The following is a 14,781-nucleotide window of genomic DNA, read 5'->3' as shown; positions in this document are numbered from 1 at the left end:
CAAGAACACTAGACACGTGATATCTATTTTTCCCAATACTGGTGAAGCTGGCAGGTTAAGGTGGTATGTCTCGTGTTTCTCCCCTGGAGAATTACTCTTTTCCCTTTGTCATTGATAGGGTATTTTATATGGAGATACTTCGAGACTCTGGAGATACCTTGTACGTTCATTCGCTAGTTTTAGGTAATTCCTAGTTTGTATTTAATGAGGAATGAGGCTAAAGATGACAGTAGTAGTGGCAGAATTTATAAGTATTCTGAGAACCACAGGTAGATAAATGACAACACAATGCCAGAAGGATTGCTCGTTACTGTTGAAATTTGATACATTAAGAACTCAGGAGATGAAGCAAAACCTAGTTTACCTCACCATTGCATTAGGTAAACTAACTCAGTTATTTACTTTTGGGGAAATATATTTGAAGTAACAGATTAATAAAAGGGAATGGCAAAATGTCTAGACGTAAACACTGACAATGGTGATAGCTTGATGGTGACCAAGAAAATAAAATTAAATTAAAATGGCAAATAGATCTACAAAAAGTTAGCTGATTGTGACCATCTAATGTAGGCATATAGAACTATACATACTTTTTCTAGTCCTTTAATGTGATTATGTCCCATGATATGGCATTTGGTGATTGTAGTGGTTTGTACCTGTTTGAACAAAAGATTCGGGCATTGCCAGTACACATTTATTTGTCTGTTTTTAATAGACCCTACAGAATAGTATTAGTTTGTAATTTGCCTTTGAGGATTCAGAAATTCTAACTTAGTAAGGTTCACTTCTCCTTTTTTATTCCCCCATGTGTGGTCCTCTTTCCCTCCCTCCCTCCCTCTCTCTTTCCTTTCTTCATTCCTTCATTCCTTCCTTCCTTCTCTACTTCCTTCCCTTTCTGCTTTCCTTCCCTCCCTCCTTTTCTTCTTCTTCTTCTTTTTCTTTTTCCCATTTTTCCGAAGCTGGAAACCAGGAGGCAGTCAGACAGACTCCCGCATGTGCCCGACCGGGATACACCCGGCATGCCCACCAGGGGGTGATGCTCTCCCCCTCTGGGGCATCGCTCTGTTGCATCCAGAGCCATTCTAGCACCTGAGACAGAGGCCACAGAGCTGTCCTCAGTGCCCGGGCCATCTTTGCTCCAATGGAGCCTTGGCTGCGGGAGGGGAAGAGAGAGACAGAGAGGAAGGAGAGGGGGAGGGGTGGGGAAGCAGATGGGCGCTTCTGCTGTGTGCCCTGGCCGGGAATCGAACCTGGGACTCCTGCACACCAGGCTGACGCTCTACCGCTGAGCCAACCGGCCAGGGCCTCCTCTTCTTCTTTCCTTCTTTCCTTCCTTCCTTTTGCTTCTCTCTCTCTTATCTTTTGTTGACTACGTCACAGGATTTATATACTAGAATGTCAATATGTTTATCGTTGATATATCAATATAATCATACTATCTGGTGGATCCCTTTAATCATATGTTTCTTGGAACTAGCACATGTTTCTTTTGGGTAATAAAACTATGTATGAACAGGTTCTCAAAAATTTGTTTGGTGAGCATAGGGCCACAGTAAGAAAATTCAGTTTTATATTTTGAATGTTTAATGCATTGTTTCTGAAAGTGTGTTCTGTGGAATTCTCAACCCATAAAGATACTCTACAAACGAAGGAAGTGTATTTTTAAATAAGTACTATACAATATACTTTTCTTGTTGTGTTCCAAGGCAGATTGAGACTGGGGAGTCTTTAATTAAAAGGCTATTTAACTTAGGTTAACACAATGTTGCCCAGGCAGACATGACACAGGAACCTCTTTTCCTTCCCACCTCCACACACATAATAGCTCTCAGAATAAATGTTATCAGCATTAGACCGTTATAGTTAGTTGGGACAAGATGAACTTGTTGGCTTACTAGACACCAGTCTTTGACTCAGTTTTCTTTTATAACCTTTTGTTCAAGGTAGTCACTTTCATTACTATTGATCTTGCCTTCCTCTCTCCCTTTCTCCTCTCCTCTCCTTTTTTCTTTCTTTAATTAATTTTTATGTATTGATTTTAGCAAGAGAGGAAGGGAGGAGGAGGAGGAGAGAGAGAGAGAGAGAGAGAGAGAGAGAGAGAGAGGAACATCAAGCTGTTCCTGCCTGTGCCGTGATCGGGGATTGAACCAGCAACCTCTGCACTTCAGGACAATGCTCCAACTAACCAGATTATCTGTCCAGGGCTCTCCTCTCCCTTCTTTTCAAAATTATTTTAAAAACTTCTGTTGAATGTTTTGGTTTGTGAGCCATTTTGTCTCTTTGTATATATATCTCTGTTCAAATGTCTTAAATAGTAAGTTCAACTTGCAGAGGGTGACTAGATATTTTTAAGTTCTCATAGGTGAGGGCTATACATTGTTTATTGAAACAATGTTACACATACAAGATTCCTGATGATAATAATAATATGGGATGTAAAGGCAGTATTTCACATATTCTGTTTAATAATCTTGGGATTCTATTAAAATGTATTTAGAAAGATTCCTTTCAAAATGTTTAAAATGATAAGGTTTACTTTAAAAAGGATATGTTTCTGTTACATATCTGAAAATTCAGGCATGTTAGAATGTTTTATAGACTTTAACAAAACTTAAACCTCAGTGGATTTTTTTTTTAAGATTTTATTTATTGATTTTAGAGAGAGAGGGAGGGAGAGATAGATCGGAATTGCTTCACTTTTGTTCATTGTTTGCTTCTTGTATGTGCCCTGACTGGGCAAGCCTGGGGCTTTGAACCAGTGACCTCAGCATTCCAAGTTGATGCTCTATCCACTGCACCACCACAGGCCAGGCTAAGTAGATATATGTATATACTTTAAATTCTGTAAGTAATGAATTTGCCTTGAGCAGCCAGTTATTATTTTAGTTATCTACTCAATTATTTTACTTTGAAATACTTGCAGCTCACTAGTTTATACTGTAAAATGTTGTTGTTATGTTTCTTTTATATAGCTCCGTGTGGGTTAAAGTGGGTCCGTTTTTTAAAATCTATTCATGGGTCCAATGTACCTTTTTTCTCCATAGTTATTGAGAGGTCTTCTAAGGTCAAACAGAGCTTTATTATGAATTTGGTTCTTTTAAGAACCTTTACAATGATGTTTTATAAAAGACAACAGCACAGAATTATATAACTGATTATATTTATTACATGCTTTGATATACATTTTTCCATGAGGAAGATCAGGAAGGTCAGATAAACTCGGGAGTGACATAAATTCCAATCCTGCCTCTACCCTTTACGAAAGGTGTGACTCCTGATTTGCCGCTCATTCATTCATTCATTTATTATATATGCTTTTGCCTGGCATATAGTATGTACTCTCTGGGTACTAGACATGAAAAGATGAAATTAAATCATTCACTTAGCTTTTGAAATTATTTTCTCACCTAAAAGAGATGTGTCAGTTGTTTTGATGTAAAGCCCTTGGCTCATAGTAGATTTACCTCTGCAGTAGAGTAGTAAGATGCTTTCTCACTGAAATTTGTTTCTACCAATAATAGAAAGACCTTATACTTGTTTCTTTCTTATATTTGTGCCATAGATTCTTGTTTCTTACAAAACCATAATTTGCTTTCAAAAATATAGTTTTGAACTGTCTAATAAGATCTTTATTTCGTGTCGTATTTATTTTACAAAGGTTAGATGCTTATTTCAGTGATGATTTGTCATTAAAATTATGTCAAAATGTCTTCAAATGTTGTTGAAACTGTAAACAAACTCATAACACACACAGAGCTAATTATGGATGCCATCTGTTTATTTTTACAAAGCTTTTTTTTTTAAAGACCATGGCATTGTCTGCTTATGATAAGCTTCAAGATTATTATAATGACTAAGTCCTATCCTTCAGTTAGTGTAGTTAAGATGGGAAGACAATTCGTTTGCTCAGTGACCTTTTCCTGTGTCAGAGTGTATGAAATATGACATGTCATGGAAAGAAACTATTGTGAGGTGCAATTAGAACATGCTTAATTTTTATGCGAAGAGAAATGGTATCAAAGCAGCAGATGTGTCCGAAGTTTTATTTAAATTTTTCAAATTTATTCAGGGCTTTAGATGAGAGACAGATTATTTGTTCTTTACCAGTGCCGTAAGTGGTTTATTTTAGCTTGGTTAAGTTTAGGAACTTGTAAGCCCTTGGTCAAATTTACAGTGATATGTCTCCGTGTTAGTATCCCTATATGTCAGAGCATGTGTTTGTACATGTGTATCCCACATGTTAGTCTGGAAGGCTAGGGATCCCCATGACAGCATCATCCGATGTAGTTATCAGCAGTTTGCTGAGAGAGCAGAATGACTTCCCTGGCTCAGTTTTGCTACTGTGCCTGCTAAGCACTCCCCCCATAAGTCTGGAGGGAAAACAACCTGCAGGATCCATCTGCTCCTTTCTGCTACACTGCGTTGATGTAAGAGTACGCTAATCTGGTTGCTTGTCAGGACAGGTTAGTGAAAGCATGCAAGTGGGTGAGACTTAAACTAGACTAGTGCTTTGCAAAATCATAAGCTGCCTCTATAGATGCCATGCTAAGTGTAGCAGAATGGGTTGATTATCAGCCACATTGAGGACTGCAGTTAAATATGTAACTTTCGGTTATGAATTAGTTTCAGAATTTGAAGTGTGAAACATTACTGGACCACATCTAATTAAAAACTGGAAAAAGTAATACGGAGACCTTTCACATATCTTTTTAAGAGTTAGTTTTTCTTATTATGCTTTGTACTATATTGTGTTTATTCTTTAGTTTTATTTTCTTACTTTTTTGGCCAAATATGATTAAATGTTAAATGCAATTAATGTTATGCAGAAAATTTTCAACTTGTTTTTGCTTATTTCTATTTATTTATTGCCTTTTCCTACTCCTATTGACTGGCAGATCTTGGCCTTGCAGGTTGAGCATCCTGTCACAGAATGCATTACTGGCCTGGACCTAGTCCAAGAAATGATCCGTGTTGCTAAGGGTTACCCTCTTAGGCACAAACAAGCTGATATTCCCATCAACGGCTGGGCAGTTGAATGTCGGGTTTATGCTGAGGTAAATGAATGATGGTGGGAGGAGGGAGGGTGGTTGTATCAGAGCCATGAGACCCCAGGTAAGGCTTAACAACAGGGTAAAGTTACGATTTTTTCATCTGTGTCAAGTATTTGATTATGTAAGCCACAATTGAACCACAAAATAAGGTTAGATAATTTTGACGTATTTCACAATAGTTTTAAAGATTGATTTTAATTAATTTTCATGTATTTTTTCTGGATGGAGAAATAGCTACCAATCAGTTTAAGGGACCACAAAGCATTAAATATTCTTGTGCTTCAGTGGCCCATGATTTTTGTTTTGTTTGCTTGTTTTAAACCACATTTGAAATAAACAGAAACATTTATTTCCATATTTTTGAAGATCCTACCCTGAGTACAAATTAACTGTTAATTTAATGTTCACTTAAATTTTTTTCCACCGTTTTTTTTTCTAAAAGTTTATTCCTTATGATTACATGAAAAGAACAATGAAAATTTAAATAATATTTATATGTATATAAATCAGATAGTAAAGCAGTTAGTGCCTGAAAATGCTTTTTTCAAATGATTAAAACTATTGTAGAATGCAAGGGAACATGTATGCCGTCTTTTACTTTTTGACATTGAAGCCTGTCTATCAAAATAAAAAATAAGTGAGCAGAATCTGTGTTTAAGAATACTGAAAGTTGTAAGTGTTGTTTACGGATCTTGAGAAATTATGTTTTGGCTTGGTTATTGTTCATGCTTTTTATTATCTTTTAAGTGTTCTTTTCTTTCTTGTTGTTATGACACTGAACTTATATAATTTTTATCCTGATGATCTAAGGTATTTACAACTTGAGCACACATCTACTACCATGTTCAAAGCTGCTTTTCAGGTCTTTATTTGAAGAACACAATTCTCAAATTTTACCACATGTGAGCTGTTTTGAGAGTAAGAAAAACAAATATTTTTAGTGTGCTACATTTATTGTACTGAATGTGAGTATATTTTGATGTAGCGCCTAAGTTATTTTATTTTTGCTCAAGGCATTCTAAGAAGATTTGTAAAAATTTGGAATTTTACCAATTTCAGTAAAATACAATCAATGTCCAGCTAAATTCTGCTTACAGTTCTATTTGAGTTTTAAATACACTTCTAAGTTATCTAGAGTGAATATAAGACAATCTGAAATCTGTGATTTGATAAGTACTGTGTGTTGAAAAGTAGACCTATAAATGCTTCTTCACTGTAGAAATATTTAACCTTTTGCTGATTTGTATTTCAAAGACTTTGCTTCCTTTCCTTTGAACTTTCAGGACCCCTACAAGTCTTTTGGTTTACCATCTATTGGGAGATTGTCTCAGTACCAAGAACCAGTACATCTACCTGGTGTAAGTCATTAAGCTATGATAACAAGTGAGGGGTTAAAAATCTTAAATTATGTCACATTTTTATGTTAAAGCATGTCAACACCAAAATTGAAAGACTAGTGAAATTCATGGGGAATCACAACTTTTTGTTTTTTAATATTTTATACTTTATAATGTGCAGGAAGTCAGAATCCACTGGACAGGGAAAGTTGGGAGACATCTAACTTCTAAATCTAAATAAACGATAGTTTACAATGTTCCCAATTCTTTTGAAAATTGTAATTAAAAAGAACATGGAATCCTAAGAATAGGAAATGACTTTTCTATGTTACATTTAGCCTTTTCAGTAAATCTAATCCAGCTCCCCTGTATAGTCAGATGTTAAGAAATTCAAGCATAAAATCAGCTTGTTAATTGCAGTGGATTAAGGCAAACAAGCCGCATCATTTTGTTCAGTGCCACAGGCTGTAAGTACATATTCTTCACACCAGTTGAAGAAAAGTGATCAGTGTCCACTTTATTCTTAGTTCTTCTATTTTTAATAGTTGTTCTTCAGATAGTTTTTGTTGCATAAAAAGAACAAGGACGTACCCTTTCTTTTAATCAAGGTAATAAGCGCATATGTATATGACATGATGTTAGCTGGTGGATGACAAGGCTATACCATCTGTGAATATGATTATTCAGTTTGATTACTGGCATGAAGATGGTGAAAGATTACAGGAAGAATTTTAAATTTGAAGATGTTATTGGATATATGATTTATTTCACTTTTTAAATTGTTTTTACCCATGTTCTTTCTAAAGGGACTTGACCCTTTCTAGGGTCGGAGACTCCATGCTGTGTTCAAAGCCTGAAGGCAGAAGAAAAATTGTAAAGATTTAACAGGCATTATGTGACATTAAATAGCACATGAGAAAACAAGTATCATAGGGACACATCTAAATATTTTTTTTAAATCAAACAAAAAGTATTAAAAAAGAATTCATAATGATTTCTCTAGTTGTTAGAAGTTTTCACCATGTTGTAATAGCTAGCACGATGTCAAACATTTTGCCCTCACAAGTTTTTGCAATTTGCAATTTTCAAATGTGAGACCTGTTGAAAGTACAAGTGATAATGGACAAACTATACCCCCTACAGTCTTTGTCCCTCCAAATCTTTCTTCAATTAATGCTGCAGCAGGAGTTTTATGTAATAACATTTGCGGTTGTGAGCCATCCATAGAAAGAAAAAACAATTAAAATGCCTTAAATGTTCTGCTTACTGCTGTTATTTGCTGTGTGAATGTTGCATGTCAGCTAAATGGACCAAGGAATAGATAAAGTGATTGGGTGCGGGAGAGTGCACACTAAGCTTTGTCTATCATTATTGCTGGGAGCAATCAAATTGATGTCAGCAGGACAGTAGATGCGTTGACAGCTGTAATTATGTATCTCCATGGTGATCACTTTTGGCCTGTCATGGAGGCCCACAAGTCCCCTTCCTTGGAAGCATTTAATCAGATTGGGCTGTCACTTGTCAGGTAGACATGGCGGGCTGGGAGTTGTGCTGAGGAGGAGAGGTGAATCAAGAATGAAGGGTGGGAGATGGCTGATCGTTTCACAGGGTCCGCTGTTGGTACAGAAGGAAGACATTTAAATTACGCCAGAGATTTCTGAGCAGTGGTTGGAGACTCTCAGACATGGGTACTTAGGTGTTTTCCTTCTTGCCTTCTTAAACTAGGTCAGACATTTTTAATCTAGGAAAACCCTTTGTGTGTCTCTTACCATTTTGTTCACAAGAATACAAACTTCAGAGTTAACTTACAGTTTGTACTTTTCACATGCTTTTGTAAGCATAAAATCTATCATATGTGGCAAATATGAAGACTCTCTTTTTATTTTTTGGCCACTGTATTTTGTAAATTGTTATTTTCAGATTGCAATTTTGTTCTGCTCAGAAATTTGTGAATTTATTTTATTTGACTTAATTTTTAAAGCTATCAGTGCAAAAGCTAAATATACTGCTCACAAAAATGAGGGGATATTTTATTGCTTCATATTTATTTTTAAATGTCCCCTAATTTTTGTGAGCAGTATATATATTTTTTGTGTAGTCTTTGTTTCATATGGAGGAGTGGAGACTTGATTTGACTTTTAGTTCATTGTTAGACATGAATTTAAAAAGCTGAATATTGTTTTGAAAAAGATGCATAAACAGTAAATTATAAGTGGCCATTTTCTTTCTTACCCTTTTAAATTGAAATGTTGATTTGCTTATACAAAGATATGTGTTGATTATGTATAATACATTGTGACTACCCTGTATATTTTTAAATGAAAATGACACGCCTTCTGTACTCATAATTTTAATAAATAAATAACAAATGCATAGTATATCTGGAGGCCCTAGGTAACCTAAATCTTGGGATGCTTGTTATTTAAGGTAAATAAAATGTAAAGTTATGAACTATAGGAGAATGTAGTAAATATTCTTTATTGTCTATTATTTTACCAGTGGGTTCAACATCACAGTTCCACACTGGCTTTATAGCACCTCATTAGTGATTAATAAGATATGTTTAAAGTGAAAAGTTTTAGAACTTGTGTCAATCTCAGTTTTAAATACTGCTTTAGCAAGCATGCTATGGTTTTAAATAATACATGGTGGTAAAATTAGCTCTGAAATTAAGAAATTGCAAGTTCAGTGATGCCTTTTCTCTTATGTTACTTGGTTGCCAGTTGCCATTTGGGGGTCTATTTAAATGTGGGGAGAAGGTAGATTCTGATTTTATTGCTTTCACAGCTGCCCCATTAATTCTTTTCTAGTTTTAATAAACACTAAATTTTGTAGAACTTCAGCTTATGTCCTGAAGTATGTTTTCAGAAAATAGAAAACCAAGTATATTATTTAAGTGCACCAGTGACTTTCATTTAAAATTGAGATTTTCCTATATGAATGTGAGTGCACATACAAATCTCCATATTTTTATGCTCACATTATAACCCTGGGTTAGTTATAATGTTATCTTCTAAAACTTTACAAAGAGAATAATAATAGTATGACTTTTTTAAGAGAATGATACTATGCTTTATCTTTTGATGTCACCGTATAATAAAGCCATCATCTTACCCTCATGTGGATATCCTAGACAAGAGGTTCTACATGTGGTCCCTTGATAATTGCCTAAATTAAAATATTAAAGGCCTAACAGCCGCTGAGTTGACCTTTTTCTGCCTTGCTGCAGATAGATGAGCTGCTGTTTATTAGGGAGGCTTCTTCCCACAGGTGAGGAGCCATGTGAGCTTCCGCTTTTCTCTTCCCACCCCTTTACAACATTGGGCATCAAAGTCCTGCTGTTCTAGCAGCTTCGATTAAATTTTCCATCCTCAAGACCCCTAGGACGTGCTTGACAGTCTTATGTATTTTGATTAGCTTTTAAATACTTCAGATTCCAAAACTTAGGCACAATAATTTAATAACTATTTCATCCCCAGCAACTGCTCATTTAAAAAGTTTTACATGGCTAACCTCTGTGCCTTATTGCTGGTATCAAACTGGGAGATGAAAACAGGAATCAGCAATGTACTAACTAACTTGTTGGCTGGTTAACAGCAATAAGGCTCTTCAAAAGAATTTTTTGAACTTGTGCTATTTTTTTCTCCCCATGAAAATCGCAAAATCAGAACTCTAATTGGGTCTATGTCCTTACAAAGCAAAGCCATGAAAAAAGCTGTGTAAACATTAAAGTCTCAGGGGACTAACAGTAACAGAAAAAAAAAGTGTTTTACAGTTGAGAGGGTGAGGCAAGAAAGGAAAGTGTTACGGATATAAAAGCCACAGGACCAGCTTTCCTATGGAGCTGATTAGCAGAGCTCCCAAGTCCTGCTGCAAGGCTTGACTGGGGTCCTCACTGGAACTCTCAGAAGGGTGCAGTGGGGAGTGTGATCAGAAGGGGCATCATTCATGCTATTCAGTTGCAGACACCATCAAATAGCTACAAATGCATCACAGGATAGTGAAGTGTAAAGGCTTTTTTTTTTTTTTTTTCTGTTTCTTATTTTCTTCATTTAGTGGGAAACCAAAAAATACATTGGACTGCTTATTAACAGATCAAGATAATTTGATCTCTACTGTACTTCTTGATTGCTGTTTTAGTTTCCAGAAGCTAAATGTTAAGATTGAAATTATCCACCTGTTGCATGAATATTAAATTTGTTGTTAGAAGATATCTGTACATTATGAAGTTACTTTCATTTTGTTCTATCTTCCAGGTCCGAGTTGACAGCGGCATCCAACCAGGAAGTGATATTAGCATTTATTATGATCCAATGATTTCCAAAGTTAGTTCTATTTCTTAATGACTTCTTTCCGTTTTGTTTTGTTTTTTTTTTTCTGAAAAGGCAATGGATCTATTTAATTAAAAAGTTTGAAGCTGGTCTTTTATCTGAATCATACTATAGTTAAACAAGTACTTCGGACTGATCAGTGAAAAGTGAAGCAGAACAGGGTTTCTTTTAAAAGAAATTTCAACATCATGTTAGTTTGCAACCTTCCCTCCTCCCCTATCAAATCAAATCAAGTCAAATCAAATCATATCAAACTACTCCTCCATCCCACCCCAACAAACTTACCAAAGCAGTCACACCAACCCTTCCCATTGCAGAGAGAAGTTGAAGTGGTTTTTTGGCCATTCCTTAAAATTGTCCGTGAGAAAACTAATGAATGGCAGGTGATGTCAAAGAGCTTGCATGATAGGCTCAGTATCTTAGGGTAGTTTTTACCTTTTCAAATTTTACAAATCAGTAATTACATAGATTTGACATAATTCAACTTTATGTAAGAGTAGAGGATGTGTTTTTACCCACCTGTCTTTTTGAAATTTGACTTTCTGGAATAAATTAACAACTCTATTTAAATCTTTAGATCCTTTAAAGTCTTTAGAATTTTAAGATCCTATAAAATATAAAATTCTGACTGCCATAGTTAAAATTGTGGGGTTTATTTAGGAAATCGTATTGTTTCTGAAGAAGACTTATATTGAAGTTGACTTATTTATTAAAACGTCTTATTTCTCAAGAGGGTTTTCCCCCCATTTTTTCGGGTGTACTTTTTGTGTAGTTGCAATAAATAAACCATTAAAATTTTTTTCACTCGTTTTTACATTTGTATTGTTAAAATGAACTTTAGGTATTTTGTTTGTTAGTGAAACATTTAATTAAAAATACATAAAATATTATAGATTGATTTAAATAGAATTTTATTTTTAGATGAATACATATCTGTTCAGAAAAATAGCCTGCAAATTAATTTTCAAACTGACTATTGAAAGTATTAAAATATACTAAATGTATACACAGATGTATTGAATATATAAAACGCAAGCTACAAGTTGACTAATGTAATAACCAGACAAATCTTTCATGAACCATCAAGGTGTTTTTTACTGCTCATTTGTATAAGGTACATGTAAATAAGCACAAAATCATATAGAAAAGTAAGTTTTTTAGTATAAGAACTCTTTGTTTCTATGTTATGTTATTCAGGGTGTCGGCCTTGGAAACTACAGAAAATTAGGGACCGAGGAGACATCTTGCCTAATCTTCCACTGTCCTAGCTGTTTTATTTTGATCCTTTTAAATTCTTTATGCTCATTTTTGTTGATCTCAAATAGCTCTTTCCTGTGATAGTGAAATGTAGGATAAAAGTCTGAAATCCCTTGATTCTAATATTTATTTACTTTGAAAAATCTTATTTGACATAATATAAATGGAACCACTGTGAAATTTTGAAAGATATTATAGCAAATCTGTTATGAAATATTTTAATTTTTAATGGGATGAATTGATTGGTAGGTTGGTCTATATATCTCTATAAATCTTTCTGTTTGTTTGCTTTTAGCTCATCACATACGGTTCTGATAGAACTGAAGCGCTGAAGAGAATGGAAGACGCACTGGACAATTATGTTATTCGAGGTAAAAACAAACATTCGAGGTCCTGTTATCCATCTAGTTCTAGAAAATAGCTTGAAGATTTACTGATAAGCAGATATGATACATTTGCTTCCTATGTGTTTACGTGGAATAAGAAAAGCCTGAATTAATTAAACTGACATACTAATTAAGAATAAATACTTCATTTTCTTTAGTAGTCCTATACTTTATACTTTACTTATTTATCTTAAATTATAAGTTTAATTACATAGCTTAATATATGAACTTTCCCAGATGAACATTTAGTACTTTATCAGTATGTATTATGTGTAATACAATTCTGAAATCTTCAGAATAAAAGTGCAGTTTGACAGTGTATTTGTTCTATTGTTGTCTTTGTTTTTCTGAAGTGTGAAACTTGAAAATGTGTGGAGATGTAAAATATAGTGGCCTGCATTTGACTAACTTGAGGGTTGAAGGAATAGCTCTTTGCTTCTAGTAATTAGAGCGGATTATAGAATATTTTCTAGCAAATTCAATTTTGTTACTTGATGGATAGTTCTAATACCTAACAAAGTGTGATTCTATAAATGTTTAGAGTGTGTAGTGATAACTGAATTCGGAGCAGCTGTTACATTTAAATAATTAAATGAAAGTTATACTTATTCCCCTTTAGGAGTAAATTGCATTCTAAATGATATCAGCAACTTTCCATTTGTAATGAAATGATCATTTTACTTTAACCCAATGTAAGTTATCATCAACTTCAGAATAATGGACTTTATATCAAACTTAAAGTGTAAAATGGAAGTTCACTTTGAGTTATGAATGAATCATGTGGGAAAGATCATATATAAATAATATTGAAAGCCCATTTTAGGTCATTCTCGGTACTGGGTGCTGGATTATGAGCGTTCACTGCACCCTGTACTACTGCTTCTCCAAAGCATTAACCATAACTAATTAAAGAATTACAGTAGTTTTAGAATTAATTTCTAAATGTTGGATTATCCTATAAGAATATTAGGTACATGAGACAATGATGGTGTTTATCTTGTTTACTTGTGTATTACAAGTGTTTGGCAGTGCCTGACACATGGGATGTGATTAATATTTTGTTGAATGAATTAATGAAGGATTGAATGGTGACTACACCTATTTCAAGGAGTTTATGGTAAACCTGGTGTGGAAAATGCATAAAGTTAAGTATAATATAAATTGGTAGATGCCTTAATAGTGGCGTGAAAAAGTAGAGTGGGAATTCAAAGATGGAGAGGGTATCTTTGCTCACCTCCCACTTTTGGTCCTTTGAAAGTAACGTGAGTACTGTTTTAGGACTCCTAGGTGACTATTGAGAATGCCTCATTTAATTCTTCCTTCAAACAAATCCCCAGAGTGGTAGCATTTTAAAAAAGACTGTAAACTTACTGTGTAGGCAAAATAAGAGGGATGGCACACTCAGGCATCTTTAGAGTGTGACTTGCTATTATCTTGTGGAAAAACAATCTGCGTTAGATGTTAAAATAAAAGTACATACCTTTTGACCTGGCAATTCAATTTTTGGGAATGTTTCCTGTAGAGTTTAAAGACTGAATTTTGAGATGATGTTTACAAGTACATTTAAAACAGCATTGTTTGTAGTAACCTAGACTCTGACCCACCACCATGTCCACCAAATAGATAAATGATTGAATAACTTATTGTTCACCTTCGCTATAAAATACTAGGTAGTTATGACTTAAAGGCATGTCCATATGTGCTGTTAAAGTAAAAAAGCAATTTGCAGAGTGATGTATAATGCAATTTCATTTTTGGTAAACCACCTTCTGATCCTAAAATATCTTTTGTTGTGTTTGGATGAGCATATAGAAAGATGTGGTTGTATACACATCAGATTGAAACATGCACAAATATGTATATATGTATAATGAATATATCAAAAGATTTGTCAGAGAGGGTTTTTTCTTGATACATTGCTCCTAGACTTTATTTTAGGCATTTTCAAACCTAGAGAAATGTTGAATGAATAGTACATTGCACACCTGTACACTCTTCATCTAGATTAATTATTAAGCTTTTCTACATTTTGTTCTAATTTATTTATTTATTTATTTATTTATTTATTTATTTATTTATTTATATTTGAGAGGAGAGTAGGGGAGATAGTGAGGCAGACTTCCTCATGCACCCCAATTAGGATCTATCTGGCAACCCCTCTAGGGCTGATGCTTGAGTACCGAACTATTTTTAGCATCTGAGGCTGACACGCTTGGGCCAGCCGAGCTATCTTCAGTTCCTGGAGCCACACTCAAACCAATCAAGCCACTGGCTGCGGGTGGGGAAGAGGGCCAGAATGGGGAGAGGGAAGAGGGAAAAACAGATGATTGTTTCTCCTGTGTGCCCTGACCAGGAACTGAACCTGGGCTGGCTCTGTCCACTGAGCCACTAAGGCCTACATTTTCTTTTTCTCAATTTC

At 34.8% G+C, this 14,781-nt stretch overlaps 1 protein-coding gene across 2 annotated transcripts in view; it reads left to right on the top strand.

Moving 5' to 3' along the window:
* PCCA (propionyl-CoA carboxylase subunit alpha) overlaps nucleotides 1–14,781 on the top strand; it is a 450,416-nt gene that overhangs the window by 233,098 nt on the left and 202,537 nt on the right. For both annotated transcript variants that reach the window (XM_066234359.1, XM_066234358.1), the window contains exons 13-16: nucleotides 4,911–5,054; nucleotides 6,335–6,409; nucleotides 10,645–10,713; nucleotides 12,272–12,347. In XM_066234359.1, coding sequence (XP_066090456.1) covers nucleotides 4,911–5,054; nucleotides 6,335–6,409; nucleotides 10,645–10,713; nucleotides 12,272–12,347 — 364 coding nt within the window. The remainder of the gene's footprint in view (nucleotides 1–4,910; nucleotides 5,055–6,334; nucleotides 6,410–10,644; nucleotides 10,714–12,271; nucleotides 12,348–14,781) is intronic.

The sequence above is a fragment of the Saccopteryx bilineata genome, chromosome 6, assembly GCF_036850765.1.
Source record: "Saccopteryx bilineata isolate mSacBil1 chromosome 6, mSacBil1_pri_phased_curated, whole genome shotgun sequence".
Taxonomy (NCBI): domain Eukaryota; kingdom Metazoa; phylum Chordata; class Mammalia; order Chiroptera; family Emballonuridae; genus Saccopteryx; species Saccopteryx bilineata.
This window is presented reverse-complemented; position numbering and strand designations above follow the sequence as displayed.